General features: G+C 35.1%; 1 protein-coding gene across 1 annotated transcript in view; it reads left to right on the top strand.

The window, feature by feature from the left end:
* The window catches only part of SNRNP40 (small nuclear ribonucleoprotein U5 subunit 40), a 45,532-nt gene that overhangs the window by 17,077 nt on the left and 12,061 nt on the right, over positions 1-16,394 (top strand). Inside the window, exon 5 of the mRNA XM_074305532.1 lies at positions 5,689-5,811. Coding sequence (XP_074161633.1) covers positions 5,689-5,811 — 123 coding nt within the window. The remainder of the gene's footprint in view (positions 1-5,688; positions 5,812-16,394) is intronic.

Consider the following 16,394-nt stretch of genomic DNA (forward strand, 5'->3'; position numbering starts at 1 on the left):
ATGTCTGACAATAGTTACCCAGTTTGTTATTTAAATTGTATCATTGATTACATGAAGCAAATGAATTTCAAAATATTAGAATGCTTCCATTTGGAATTATTTTCCCTTCATTCACATTCAGACTTTTCAAGCATATGAATATAAGAATTTTACTGATGAGGAATTCAAACGAAGATCATAGATTTAAAAGTAGAGATCATTTAATTTCAGCCCCTCATTTTACAAAGGAGAAAACTGAGGCCCATAAAAGATTAGGTGACTTAGTCAGGATCACATGTGTGTCAGTATCAGAGCCAAGTTTTGAATGCAAGTGTGCAGACTCCACAATGCATTAAGTTGCTTCTAGCAAATGTTCTCTAGAAAGTAGGCACCCATGCAGGAGATCCAGAAAAAGCCTGTCGCCAAATCCACCATCCAGAAAAGACTCAAATAGAAGATCTATACCTCCTTGTAGTATTAGGAGTGGAATAAAACAGATGATTTTAATCAGATCAGCTAGAGTTTTACAATCTTAATTAGTTGCCTAATCAGGTGAAAACTTGTATGATCTATTTTGATAAAGTCTTCCTTTTCTTCTGCCCCACAGTGGCAGTGTGCAGATTAAAAGGTAAAGGAGAGAAATGGGTTAACATATGTTTTGGCAGCCAGTTATTAAATATATGTTGTACATTTGTTTGAGATCTAAAGATCTTGGTTCACATCTCCATTGTGCTTTCAGCCTACAAAATGACATTGTGACAAGATGACAAAAGTGACCAAATTAGGCAGCCTCAGTTTCCTCATTTTGGAAGTAGGAATCACAATGCTATCATTGCCTACTTTACAAGATTGTTTGAGAAAAGTGCTTTGTAAACTGCTACATAAATATGAGCTAAATAGTAAACATATATGTCCACATTGTGATAAAATCAGCATCTTTGTCTTGGAATTTCTAGCACCTGTATATATTAAGATCTTGCTTTGAATTAAACAGCAATTGAATTCAACCAATAAGTGTTTAAGACATTATGCTGTGGGACTGGGCCTATAAAGGTCAGAAATAAATCTGATTCCAGGGAGCTTATAGTCTTATAAAAATAAAATTTTATTAATCAATATACTCTTAAACAGGTAACTTGGAGAGTCCCAAACTTTCTGGTATGTGTATATTGTACATACTCATATTTAAAGAATTAGTTAATTTCAGAGAGAACATTTGTTTTCAAATCGTACAAGTTAAGATTAGGGCAGAAGTTTTCCAAAAGACAAAAGATAGTCTTACAACCAGAATGACCTATTCTGTAAAGTTAAATATAATCCTGTAGAAGGAAAAATAGAGCTTAAAAGGAATCACAAGTATTTCAAAGTATTTCTGATGAAAATACCAGGAATTTTGAAATGCTAATCTAAGAATAAAGAGAAACCTAGAAAAATATATTTAAACAATCAGAAGTGACAGTAAAATATTGTTAATATTGAGGGAAAACAAAGAGATTTTAAAGAAGGGAAAGGGACCTGTATGTGCAAGAATGTTTGTGGCAGCCCTCTTTGTAGTGGCCAGAAACTGGAAACTAAGTGGATGCCCATCAATTGGAGAATGGCTGAATAAATTGTGGTATATGAATATTATGGAATATTAATGTTCTGTAAAGAAATGACCAACAGGAAAATTTCAGAAAGGCCTGGAGAGACTTACATGAACTGATGCTGAGTGAAATGAGCAGGACCAGGAGATCATTATATACTTCAACAACAATACTATATGATGATCAATTCTGATGGACATGGCCTTTTTCAACAATGAGATGAAGCAAATCAGTTCCAATAGAGCAGTAATGAACTGAACCAGCTACACCCAGCAAAAGAACTCTGGGAGGTGACTATGAACCACTACATAGAATTTCTAATCCCTCTATTTTTGTCCACCTGCATTTTGGATTTCCTTCACAGGCTAATTGTACACTATTTCAAAGTCTGATTCTTTTTGTACAACAAAATACATGTTTGGACATGTATACATCTATTGTATTTAATTTACACTTTAACATATTTCACATGTATTGGTCAACCTGCCATCTGGAGGAGGGGTGGGGGAAGAAGGGGAAAAATTGGAACAAAAGATTTGGCAATTGTCAATGCTGTAAAATTACTCATGCATATATCTTGTAAATAAAAAGCTATAATTAAAAAAAAACCAACAACAAAAATATTAAAGGGAAAAATTGTCCTTTTAGAACTTTACTATCTTTAAAGAGTGTTAAGCAAAAAAAAAAGATTTAGGGGTATATTGTTTTGAAGAAGGGAAATAGGATGAAAGGTAGAAGAAGGAAAAGTCATGTTTTTCAATTGATGTTTTTCAATTTCTCACCATTGGAGCACATGAAAAAAAGACCATATAAACATAAAAAAACAGATAGGAAGAATTGGCATCAGGTAAACTAAAAAAGAAACAGACAAAAGAATGTTGGACACACACACACACACACATGCATGCGCATTTGGTATAGAAATACATTGAAATCAAAAGGGAAAAAAATGGAATGGGAGGGGAGGATAATACAAGATGAGAAATAGTTAAGAGGAAAACAAATTCCTGATCTTGAAAGGATAATTAAAAAGAACTAGAGGGAGGGGGCCAAGGAGTGTGTGACTAGAATCCAATAAAAAGATGCTATCTCTTGCCTTTTAGACAACTGGACAAAGGGCTGAATGTTGGGTTTTGTTTTTTTGTTTTTTGTTTTTTTTTTTTTAATTAAAGATTTTTATTTTCAAAACATATGCACGGATAATTTTTCAACATTGATCCTTACAAAACTTTGTGTTCCAAATTTTCCCCTCCTTTCCACCTTGTCCCCTAGATGGCAAGTAATCTAAAATATGAACAAATTATGGGTGTAATAGGATATTGGTCGTCTAAAAGAAGTGACAAAACATATACTTTAATAAAATCCCAAGCAGTAAGAGTTAACACAATGAACAGAAACTAGAGAACAATTTATAAAAGTACAAAAACATTGGAGAGAAAAGCAGCTTTGAAAAATTTAAGAACTCTGATCAGAGCAATGACTTCCCCATGTGTCCAAAAGTTATGATAAAGCATGTTATCACTTCCTGATAGAAGGACCTAGACTTACATTTCTGGATGTTGCTAGCTAGTATGTGAATTTGTTTGATTATGTTAATTTGTTAAAATGTTTGTTTGAGGTAATGTGGGGCTAAGGTGGAGATGGGAAGTTAGCAGCAGCGATACCTGAAAAAATTCCCTTGAAATATTCTTTTAATATTCAAAACACACACAGGACAGTTTTGAAAGTGTGTGAAATGTAGTTTGCTTTAAAAAAAAAAAAAGCAGTATAAAATAGATTCATGGATTCATTAATAATTTTCTTTTTGTGTTTGCTATATAGAATTTTTGTGTGTGTGGTTTTAAAATCATTAGGAAACCTGCATCCTGTTCAAGACTTGAGACTTCAGAATAGCCTTCAGTCAAAGCCTTGCAAATTCTTATTCACTGGCATCATCCATATTCACCTGCTGGCCATGGCTGTGGCTTTTACATTTTCTATCTCCTCAATATGATTTCTGTGTCATGTGAGACATGGACATTACAGCATTTAACTCTAAACTTCACTCTTGGTCTTACATATTTAATTGTCTACGTATTTTGACTATTGAATCCTTATCAGAGCTTTTTGATACAAAGATATTTTTCCTATGAGAACATTAGTTTTTCTTATTCCTAAATAGGTTAAATTTGGGGTACAAAAACTTTCATATAAATAAGTTTTATATAATGGAAATTGTTTTATCTTTTGTTTGGTAAAGATTTATTCCCTTACCCTTAGCCAAAAAATGCAGATGTCTCCTATTCTGAGTTTTTAATGACATGATTTTTAATATTCAAATCACTTAACTATCTCAAATTTTTTGTGAATTATGGTGTTGGGTGTTACGCTAAGTCTAATTGCTGCCAGACTGCTTTACAGTTTTACAGTTTTCCCAGCAGTTCTTGTTAAGTAGGGAATTATTTCCAAGGTAATTTATATTTTCAAGTTTCTCATATACTGAGCTATTAAGTGAAATTATTTTTGATTTGAATGGCATCTTAAATCAAGACAAAGGTTCTGTTTAAAAAAAAAAAAAGAAGAAGAAGAACTAAGGAGGGACTCTATTTTAGGGATATGGGACAGCCAGTGCAAAGGAGTGAGTGACATGTGAGGAGAGCAGGCCAGTTTGACTGAATCATGGAATGCAGCCTTTAAGGCTGTAAAGATAGGTTGGACTATTGTTCTGAGCTTTAACTGCTAAATGGAGGAGTTTATATTTATCCTAGAGGCAGTTGGAAGCTATTGGAGTTGATCGATTGAGTCACATGATCAAATCTGCACTGAATAAAAAAGTCCAGTTTGAGTAAGATGAGCCAGCTGCTTCATTTGGTGGGTCACTGGGAAATTATACCGGAAAAGAATCTTGAAGTCAGATAAATGTTCTCCAAGAGAATTTAGACTTTATCATATGAGCATTAGTGATTCATTGAAGGTATTTGAGCGGGGTAGGAGATACTATGTGCAAAATGATGTTTCAGGAAAATTAATATGAGCTAATAGGGCCTAAAAGTTCATGGACTCACATGATTTCTAGCAAAAAGGGACCTTATCATTTATTCTAACCTCCTCATTTTACATTTGTGAAAACTGAGGCCTAAATAATAGAAGGGCAGAGTCCTGCAAAAGTTTCCCAACTAGTAAATCACAAGGTTGGGATTTGAATCCAGGATATCCTACAGGATCTACAATTCCTGTGGTCTTTCCATCATATCGGACTTGATTGAAATAACTTACCACAACAAAAAAACAGCAGAGATGTTAAGCAGTTTTAAGTAACAGGGGCAATATGGAATTATAGAAGGAACATTAGATTCAGGAGGCAGACCTGGGGCAGTTCACTTTCTGAAAGTCTGTTTTATGAATTTCTGTGACTAGGAACTACTTCAGAGGGATACATGTTTGACCCAAGTGGGTTTGACCCACTGGATCGGTAGAGTTGTAGCCCTCTCCCCTTTCAGAAATACTTCCTTTCTTTCCCCTTCTCTTCATGCTACCTGCCTGGCCTCTTTCCCAACTTCCATCCTTCCCACATATCTTGTGCATCTGAAATAGATCTGTGCTTTCCTTAATGTAAGAATCTTGGGGGGAGTGGAGTGGACAGGGATTTGTAGCAGTTCAGGTTGGCATTTTCTTTGCAGCTTCAAGTCTTAGAGAGTTGCCTGGGGCAGTGACAGATGAAGGGATGTGCCCGGGGTCTCTCAGGCTGGAGACTTGGGGAGGCAGGTTGAGCACCTCAGCCTTCCTGACTTCAAGGCCAGTCCCCAGTGCTTTGTGCCACTCGGTGCCTCTTTGCTGCCTTGTAATGCGAAGTTGGGGGTGTGAAGGAGTTGTCTCTCCCTCACTAGAGGATAAGCTTTTTGAGGGCAGGTGGTGTTTCATTTTTGTCTTCATATGCTCAGTACCTGCGCGGGTCCTTGGTATACTGTAAGTGCTTAATCATTGTTTGTTGCATTTGACATGAATCCTCAGGAGCCCTAGAGAGTTCAGGGTCTATGTTTTAATTACATTGTGCTTTAATTATCCCTGAGCCCTTAAACTGGAAGGATTTTGTAGTGGGAGTAAGTTATGTTATTAATTGAATATCTGGATTCTGTCATTTCAGCTTTGGGATATCCGTAAGAAAGCAGCTGTCCAGACATTTCAGAATACCTACCAAGTATTGACTGTGACCTTCAATGATACCAGTGATCAGATTATCTCTGGTGGCATCGACAACGATATCAAGGTGTGTCTCCTTTGGAATCATCCCCATTTTCCTATCTCCTTTTCACAACAAAAGTTGATCGTTTTAAACATAGAAATTTATGATATGTCTGCACATAATACCAGTGAAGCCTTTTATGACTTGGAAGTGAATCATTTTCCAAAGTGATTTCGTGGGTTCTTCTTCTGTTACTTATCTGTGCATCATTGTAATGATGATTGTTGAGGCGGATATGCATGTGGTGTGTTCAGTTTTTACAGAGTTGATTTGATGCCACAATCATTTGTAGACACTCTTAGGCACTTATTTTCTTCCCAGAAACAATTAGAGTTAAGTCACTTGCTCAGGATCACACAGCTTCGAAGGGTCAATAGCAAGTCAGAATTTGAACTCAAGACCTCGTGACTCCAGGGCCAGTGCTCTATCCTCTGTACCACTTCATTGCCCCTTGCAGTTACTTACAGATGAGAGAACAGAGGCTTAGAGAAGTATAAGGATCTCCAGTTCTGCCCTGAGTCCAAGCTGAGAGGTGTTTCCAGTACAACAGAGTATTTTATTTAATTATTTTTATTATATCTTCCTGTAAGATTGATTCAAGTTATTAATTTCTCATTTTGTCAATTTGGATAATTTATATTTTAGTATATAATCAACCATTTTGCTTGGCTTCTCTAATTTGTTAGAATATTTTTGTACAGTATTCCCTAATGATATTCTTAATTTCTTGTGTGCTTATTATGGTCTTTTCTTTTTGCTTTGTAATTTTGTTGATTTGTGTTTCTCACTCTCTTTTTTTTTTTGTTTTGTTTTGTTTTGTTTTGTTTATTAACGACTTACCCATTTTTATTAGCCTTTTCAAAAAAACCAGCTTAGTGTTGTTTATTAATTAAATTGTTCTCTCATGTTCTATTTATTTCTGCTCTTTTCCCTATTACTTTGGACTATTTGTTCCTTTTCTAGTGTCTTTAGTGTAGATTTTTATTTTTTTCCCTTTCTTTCGTATTAATGTTGGCACTCAGCACCATAAATTTGCTTCTAAGAACTTTTTTGGTTGTACACTATAGATATTTATTATAGATTTAGTATTAGGGTGTTCATTGTTTTATAAATGTTCTTTTATCATTATTGTGATTTTTGTATATTAATTTTCATGTTAATTTATAGCTTTTGGTCATGCTATTATTTAATTTTGTTGTATTTCATCTTGAAAATACAACATACGTGAGTTCTCATTTTTTGGATTTAGCAAACATATCTTTTTAAAATCAAGCTAGGAATCAATTTTTCTGAGAGTTTTATATTTACTTGAATGGAACAGTCAAGAATTCTTTGCTTCATCATTTTCTCTATTTGCCTCTTATTTTTAGCTTATTCAGTAACAAATTTGTGATTTCTTTTATCTTTTAAATAATTTGCTATTGAAATGTTGAAGTTCCTTACTATATATTATTTTTTCTTGTAAAAACCATTCTTCTTTTAATACACAATGACAGTAGTTTATTTAAATATAAAATTAAGTATCTTATTCATTATTCCTATTGTTGTCATAATGCCCATGGTTTTGGGGTTTTTTTTGTTTGTTTGTTTGTTTTTATAAGTATAACTTTTTTTTGACAGTACATATGCATAGGTAATTTTTTACAACATTATCCCTTGTACTCCCTTCTGTTCTGAATTTTTCCCCTCCTTCCCTCCATCCCCTCCCCTAGATGGCAGGCATTTCCATACATATTAAATATGTTATAGTATATCCTAGGTTCGATATATATGTGCAGAACTGAATTTTGTTGTTGTTGTTGTTGCAAAGGAAGAATTGAATTTGGAAGGTAAAAATAACCTGGGGAAAAAAACAAAAAAATGCTAACAGTTTACACTCATTTCCCAGTGTTCCTTCTCTGGATATAGCTGATTCTGTCCATCATTGATCAATTGGAATTGGATTAGCTCTTCTCTGTGTTGAAGATATCCACTTCCATCAGAATACATCCTCATATAGTATTGTTGTTGAAGTGTATAAAGATCTCCTAGTTCTGTTCATTTCACTCAGCATCAGTTGATGTAAGTCTCTCCAAGCCTCTCTGCATTCATCCTGTTGGTCATTTCTTACAGAGCAATAATATTCCATAACATTCATATGCCCATGGTTTTTTTAGTTTGCATTCAACTTTCTATGAATTATTGCCACTTTTTGCTTTTGAGCTTGCAGTTGCATGATATAGTTAGACCATCTTCTTAATTTAGATCCATTTATGTCATTTTGTGTCACATGTTACCTGTACAAAACATTTATTTACAGATTTTGTCTCTTGGTTCATTCTTGGGTTTTAATCCCTATTAAAAGAGATTGACATTTATTGTTATAAATGTTAAATTTGATCTGTCTTCTCACATTTCCAACTCTCCCCTCCCACCTTCTTATTGTTCTTTATGTGTCTAAAGGGAATAAAGTCTATTTTAATTTTCTATAACTATTTCTACTGTTAAAAACCAATTAACAAACCAAATTAAATTCACTAATTTAAATTACGGAAACGAATTCTTATTCCCTGAGGTTTGGCCTTTTTAGATAGATAGCTTTTAGGAGTGCCAGTTCCCCTTTCTGTTCTTTTTTTGTGTGATTTCTCACTGTGGATATATCTTTAGTTTTCTTCCCTTTTGTGCTTGTCTTAATATATAGATATATATTTTTCATTCAAACTCCAGTTTAAATATTTCTCACAGTTGCAAAAACTTGAAACAAATAACTACATATAATAACATATTTAAAGTATATTATTGTTCCTATTAAGTTAATTCAGTTTGAAATTTCTGTAATACTGGTGGATATTTTCCTTTCAGTTCATTATTACTCATAATTGTAGCATCTATACTCTATACTTTTAACATCTAATTCCATGTTTTTTTTAAAAGCTTTCATGTAGGCTTGTCCAGATTTGTTAATTGTCCCTTATTTTTGAAAAGTTAGATGATAGTCTAATTGGCATTTTTATATTTTCCTTGACATTTTGGGGTTTTTGTAATCCCAAAATTTAACAATTACATGCTTTGGAGATTTGTAATTAGAATTTTTTCATGCCGAAATCTGGTATCTTCACTCTAGTTGCAGGTTGTCACCTTTTCTTGTCTATTTTGTAGAGTTTTTGTTCTCAGTCATGATCTAATGATTTTCTTTCCTTTTTTCTTCTTTTTTAATATCTTCAAGAATTTTGCTCTAAAGTTCCCAATTTGACTTCTGTCTCCTCTGGCTCCTCCTGACTTTCTTCTATACATTTGTTGGTTGTCATTTGGATTCTTCTTGTTCTTTCTTGTTCTTGATAATTCAATTTTATTTTCTTTACTAATTGTCTTTCATTTGACTTTGTTCTTCTACTTGTTGCTGCCATTTTTTCCGTGTTACTTTGCAGTTTTATTAACTGTACCTTTGTCTCTTTGTGCACTCCCTTTCCCCAGTTGGAGTCTTCCTTTAATGTATTTATTAATGCATTTTAATTCTAAAGAAGTTTTATCTTCTTGTTTTTATCATCTTATAGAATTTCTACATTGTAGTAGAATTTATCTTTAATTTTTTCTTATCTTTCCTGATGGAGGAGATTGGCAGGAGGGGTGGATTTCAAAAAGTTGTTCTGGGTAAAAAATTGAATTGCAGAATCTTTATGTTGTCCTTAAAGGATATGGATAAAGAGTTTGACTTCCCTATAGCCCATTGACTACCTCTGACATTGAAGGTGAGAGTTTTGGTCTCCAGGCTTGGGATTGTACTGAGGCAGTGGGACCTCCTTCTGTAGTGGTAGACAATCAGCCTTAGAGTCTAAAGCTAGGAAGGTGAAGAGAGGCTAGGGATCTGGAGCTGCCTGGCAGCAGGAGCTCTGGATCTGTAGTCTCCATGTGCTCTAGGGAACAGGCTTGCAGTGGAGCTGGGAAATTAGCCTTCAGGTGCTTGTTCAGGATCTGGACTGTTAACCCATTTGGTGATAGGAGGTAGGGGCTGGGGAGGGGGTGCCGGGAGAGGATGGCCTAGTTTAATCGGCAGAGGTGAGTGAACAGGCTGGTCCAGGAACTCCAGCCAGGAGCAGCTTCTAAGTGAGTAGCCATAGTTTCCTCGGCACCTTTCTTCTTTATATGGAAGTCAGAAAAGGTATATTTTCCCCTTTGGGAGGGAAGGATTAGAGAGAGAAAGAGATACCTTTTGTGTTCTTGAATCGATCAGAACTGGCTTCTCTAGTGCTTTTTTCTTTGTCGGCCTCCATACTTTTGTATGCCATAAGTTGATAGTGTGGGTTGGTCTTTCACCATCTCTCCCATGCTGCTAATCACACTCAAACTCTCTAGGCTACTTTTAACCTGGGCAGGGGAGTTTTGAGGGTGGTGGACTAGGACGAGGCAGGCTTGTGAGGTCAAGAGGAGAGAGGACTTGCTGCTTCAGCACTCTCTCCCATGTCTGTTTCCTTCCATGAGTCTTCTCTCCTCACCTCCCCAGCTGCAGTGAGTGGCTGTAGGTTGGCTGCACGAGGAGGAATTCCTCTGTATTGCCTTCCAGAAGATAGGCATCAAGATCCTTAGTGACCCTCCGGCCTCTCCCTGCCTCGACTCCAGGAGCTGAGAATCTCCTTAGCGCACCCTTGGTTTGAGAAGAGTGAGTAGAATGAGCCAGCTCCAACCCGTGCCCTGCTAGTGCTCCATCTGCTTCCTGCCAGCACTGACAATGGCACCAAGCAATACTTATGAGAAGGAAATTAATATATACCCTTATTTTCATTGTTATATATTTCAGCCTAGACTGTCTATTGTTATTTTTGTAGCAATACTTTTATGTGCCTCCTGCAATGCCTCTTCTAGTGCTGATAAATTACCTTTTGTATTAGACATTTGCAATTATCTCCTCAAGTCATTTTTAAATTTGAACAGTCTTCCTTTCTAGCTAGCCTATGTGCCATTCCATAAACACATCTTTGTTCATCCTATGATGTCATCACAAGTTTTTGTCATATTTGAACCCAGTTCTCTGACTTCTGAAATATCTCTGAGACTAGGTTTTCTCATTTGTAAGATGGTTTTAAAACATTTATACTACTTACCACAAAAAAAAAAAATGCCTACCAATTTTGATCATATATTCCTTCTTAAGTATTTTTTTTTGACTGAAGAGACTTAATTTTTTCTTCTTGCTCTAGATCTCTATGATAATTTTTTATTCCTCTTCTCTGAACCCTTTTTATATTAATTTTCTCCCTTTCATGAGAGGTAGGAACTAAAACTGTATATAATGTTCCAAGAACAGAAGTTTCCATTTTTGTAGCTATCTTCTACTCCAGCTTTGGACACTTTTATTATCTGGTTTCATTTCCCTCTTTTAGGACCTCATTATAATCTCTGCTTTCTCTCCTGCTTTAAACACGCTTAGAGGAGAATAACGGCACCTGATCAAAGGAGAAGCTGGCTACCATTTTTAATGATCTCTTCATGACACCATTGAGCTCTTTTTTAAAAGCCCACCACCGAAGGAAGAAATTAAAATCCCTGTTCGTTGGAGGATCATAGAAAAATAACCATAAAGATCATTTAATTCAGGGATTATTATCCTTTTTCATGTCATAGACCTAGTCGGTTTTTTTTTTTGTTTTTTTAAATTTTTTTTTTAATTTTATAATTGGAAGAAATGCTAGTTTTCAAGCAGAGGCTAATGAAAATAAAAAACTTCTCCCCTGAAAAACTGAGACCAGAGAATCTTCCTAAATCATATAAATAGTGAGAGAGTCAGAACCGAAAACCATGTCTTTGTAATAATTAGTATGATGCTCTTTCTGCTCTACCACTCTGCCCTTAAGGAGTCACCAAGTATTTTTTGTTTTCATTCCTTTTATTTATTTGTTTTAAACTGAAATACAAAATAGGAAAAGAAAAAATATTTCCATGTGCACAGGAGAAAATAAGAGAATTCAAAATATAAAGCAATAAATTTCCTTTTCAAGAAAGTCTATATAATAAATACTATACTTTGTGTTCAGAACTGTCCATCTTTTCTTGCTTCTGTGTTGGTTTTCTTTTGTTCTTTGCTTTGCACTTATTTCTTTTTTCCCCCTTCCTCCCCTTCTCTCCAAAGAAGACTATGGTAAATTGTGGATATGTATCCACATATATATGTATCCATATATATATATATATATATATATATATATATATATATATATATATATATATATATATATATATATACGTATGTACATATATACTTCCATATACACCTATATAAGACAATACTATGCTTGTTTGTCCTGTTTCTCTGAAGATGGATAACATTTTCCTTCATAAGTCCAAGTCATTCCATGTTTTTTGAATTTACAAACTCATTGTTTTCTACACCACAGCAATGTTCCAATCTTATATTTCTAGTTATTTTAAATAGACTAAAACAATATTGATTAATACGGCTGGCATATAGTGTAGTTTCTCTATTTTTCTCTTTTGATTAAATGTTTTAGCTTTAACTTTGTCTGAAATCATGGTTATTACCCCTTCTCTTTTTACATAATAAATTCTACTCCTGATTTTTATTTTGTTTGTGTATATCGCTTTTTTCCTATCCTTCCTGACTTTATTTTCTACCTCTTTATTTCTTTATTTCCACTTTATTTCTACCTGCTATCTTATCCTCCTGTTAGTTAAGCCACTCCTCCTCATACTCTTTTTTCCCCATCCTTCTCCTTGCCCTCTTGTTTCTTTTTGAATTTAGAAGACTTTTTTGGCCTTTCAAATATAAATATATATGTGTGTTATTTGCTCATTATCCCATTCCTATTAATCTACATACCTTCCCTTATCCTATTCTCTCACCCTCTTATTTCTTTATAAATTTAGAAATCTTTTATTTCCTTCTGGGTTAATTCTAACCCAGATCTGATGTGAATAGGGTTTACTCTAAAACTCCCTCCCTTATCAATAACTCTTCCCCCTCCCTATTCTATTAAGATATTTCTATTCACTATGAATTTAGAAGACTTTTATATCCTTCTAGATATATATATGCATTGTTCCCTTTTTAATTCATTCCCAATGCAAGTACGATTCTAGAACTACCAACCCTTCTCTCCACATATAATTCTTTTGTGTCAGTTCTTCTTTCTCTCTGTATAAGACTTTTTTTTTCTTTTTTTTTTTCTTTTTTTTTTTTTTTACCATTCCCTGCATAGCTTTACTTTTTAAATCACATCATATTCAGCTCTACCTCAGATTTTCTTTCAAACTACCCAATTACTAATGACAATCTTAGGCATATGGTTTATATTTCTACATCTGAAAAGTAGACAGTTTGTTCTTATTGAATCCCTTTTAATTATTTTTTGATATTTATATTTCTTTTGGTTCTTGTACTCCAAATTTTCTATTGGGTTGAGGTCTTTTTGAAATAAAATCCTTCAGGATTTTCAGATTTTCAAATCTGGCAATTCCTTGAATGTCCAGTTTTATTTTTTGTTTTTCATTCAGGATTATGCTTAACTTTTTTGGGTATGTTATTTTGGGTTGTAACTTTAGTTTTTGTTCTTCAAATATAGTTTTCTAAGTCATTTAATGTAGTCATTATTAAGTCTTGTATAATTCTAACTGTGGCTCCACCATATTTGAATTGTTTTTTATCTTGTTGCTCATAATATTTTTTCCTTGACTTGTGATTTTTGGAATTTGACCATGATATTCCCATCAGTTTTTCTCATAGGATCTCTTTGAGGTGGTGATTAGTGGATTTTTTCTGTTTCTACTTTCTTCTCTTAGAATTTCTAATATTTCAGCACAGTTTTCTTTGATTATCACTAGTTTAACTGTATCAAAAAAAAAATTTTTTTTAATATAGCTTTCAGGTATTCACTTCTTCTCATGTTTTCTCTTGATCTTTTCTTCACCTAAGATATTTTTCTTATGATATGTTTCACATTCTCTTCTATTTTTTCATTCTTTATATATATTTTTTTTATTTCTTGGTCTTTTATAACTTTGCTAGTTTCCCCTTATCCAGTTGTGATTATCAAGGGGTCATTTTCTTCAAGATTCTAGATCTCCTTTTCCAGTTGATTGACTTTCTTTTCATGATTTTGTTTTTCTTGAGTTTTTTTTTTTTAATTATTCCTCATTCTCTTTCATTTGATTTTTAAAGGTTTTTGTTTTTTTGGGTTTTTTTAATTCTTCTATGAATTCCTTTTTAGCAAGCAACCATTTAATATTACTTTTTGGTAGGAGAGGCTTTTTTTGCTTCGTATCCTTTGAAAATGACGCCCAGTGTTCCTCTATTTCCATAGAAGCTTTCTATGGTTGGATTCTCCTTTGCCTGCTCCTTTATTTACTTATTTTTTTTGAATTTGTAGTTTATTATCGTAGTCCCCTCTAGTCCTGGGATGCAGCTGTGGGATCTCTGGCCTCAGGTCCTCCTCCAGTTCTTCCTTCTGGCCTAGCCTTCTGCTCTGCTGTATGTTCCTGTAGCCAGCAACAGCCCTGCCCTGCTTCTGCACTCATGGGATGTGTGTGCTGGTTCCTTAGTGCTCGGGACCTCATCTCCACAGCGTGGGCCTGTCATCCTTTACCAACAGAGGTTCCCCACACATCCAGGAGTGGGACTGAGGCTCCCTTCTCTGAGGCTAGCCCCAGGGCTCTCACTGGACTGTTTCTGGGAAGCCAGCTTGGTTGTTTACACTTCCTACAGGCCACACCTCCAACCTTAGAGTTTCTCACGTGGTCTCAGCAGGACTACTATTCTGCTCCTGGTCTGGTTTGTTTTTACTATTCTGCATTTGCTCTGAGGAACTGTTATCTTGTTTATGGAAGAAATCTGGAAAACTTGGAATTTTCAGGTCTATTGTTTCACCATCTTTCCAGAATCTTCCAGTATTGAGTACCGAGGAAATAGACACTATTAGCAGGGGCTGCCGAGAAGGCCTGCCACTCTGTGAGTTTCATCTCTTCAGAGAATAATAAAATTGAGCCAGCATTATTTTTCTTTGCTCTTCTGCAAGGCATGAGAGTCTGCCTTGCAGGCAGGGACTCTTTGTTTTGTCATCATATTACATATAACTGCCATACCTGGCATCCACTAGATGCTCTGTCAGTGCTTCCTGAGTTGAGTGGTGGGCATTTGGGTATTCCAGGAACCCTGGTGGGTTAGGTAGAAAAATGGAACTGGAGTTGGGAAATCCTAGGTTAGGCTTTTGCCTCTGAAACTTATATGCTACGTAACTTTTCTAAGCCTCAGTTTCCCTAGCTCCAAAATGAGAATAAAATGTCTAAAGAGGCTGTCTCGGGGTCTTTTGAGGCTCAAATGAGATTATGTCTCTGACATCACCTTTTAAACCATAAAGTGCCATATAAATATCAGCTATTACCAAAGTAAGAGCTGTGGTTTGAAAATTCTTTCACCAGCCTACGAATCCTCTACACAATACTTAGATAAAATACAATCCTGCTGATTTGTTATAGTTTCTTTGTTCCAGAAGCTAAGGATTAAGGGCAAACCAGTTCTCTCTGAAGTCCATTGGGAGTCTGTTCTATCAGGCAACATGAAGAAAGAGACTAAGGATAGGGAAAGCTGAGAAAAGAAGGAAATTTAGCTTGCTGGGTGGCTGGCCAAGTGGGGCTCTACCTTTTCTGAAGTCCCGATAGAAAATTGATTTGGGGTGAGAAACAACTGAATGGAATTTTTTGCAGGAATTTGGCAGAAATAAGTGCCTGGCTCTTATTTTTCGGTGAGATCCCAGAAGTATTCTGGCTCTAACAAAAGTCTTTACAAATCACTCCCTTTTTAAGAAGAGATAATTTGGAAATGGAGCAGCATCCATAGTTTGGTTTTGGCAAGTTTAATTCTTTCCATGTTGCTGCTGAGCAGATTTCAGTGATGCCGATAGCGAAGAGCAGCAGTGACAGTTTCAACAAATTGTTCACCATTCTCAGCACTCTTGAGTCCTGAGGCAGCAAACAGCCCAACAAATAAATTCTTAATAAAGTCTGTTGGGCTCTGTAATGGAAGATGCTGGTGATGGGGAAAGGGGAATTGTTTGCCTTCTGGATGGGCTTGATTGCTGGCACCTGACTCAGTCCCCAGGCCAGTAAAACTGCTGGTCTGCTTTTCCTTACTCAGGCAGATGTGCAATGTTTCAATCTTGTATTTAAGATAAATGTTAGCCCTAAATCCAGATTTAAAAGGCAGCAAGAGAGCATTTCCAAAGAAATTGATTTCCCTAGAAGAGTATGCATCTATTCTTGAATATCTATCTTTCAACTTGAGTTCTAGAAACATTTTTAGAAGTAATTTAATATTATTGATAATAGTCTCTATAAATATAAATTAATAAGTAAATGAAATTGGGCTAACATTCCAAATAAAACAAAATATTTACTTTTGAGTAAAGGAAAAAGTAAAAATTAGTGATAACAGCCATTCAGTACTTTGGCTCTGGATCTGTTTGATGTGGTATTCCTTCTAGTACTTTAGATGCACATCCTCTGCTGCCATGTCTGTGACCTCCTGTCAGTCCTCTACAGAAAGTCCAACCAGTATGATGGGATTTTTGATCAATATCTTGATACTACAGATCAAACATTGAAGTGGGGGGGGGGCAGTCCCG

This window comes from Sminthopsis crassicaudata, chromosome 3, assembly GCF_048593235.1.
Source record: "Sminthopsis crassicaudata isolate SCR6 chromosome 3, ASM4859323v1, whole genome shotgun sequence".
In the NCBI taxonomy this organism is placed as follows: domain Eukaryota; kingdom Metazoa; phylum Chordata; class Mammalia; order Dasyuromorphia; family Dasyuridae; genus Sminthopsis; species Sminthopsis crassicaudata.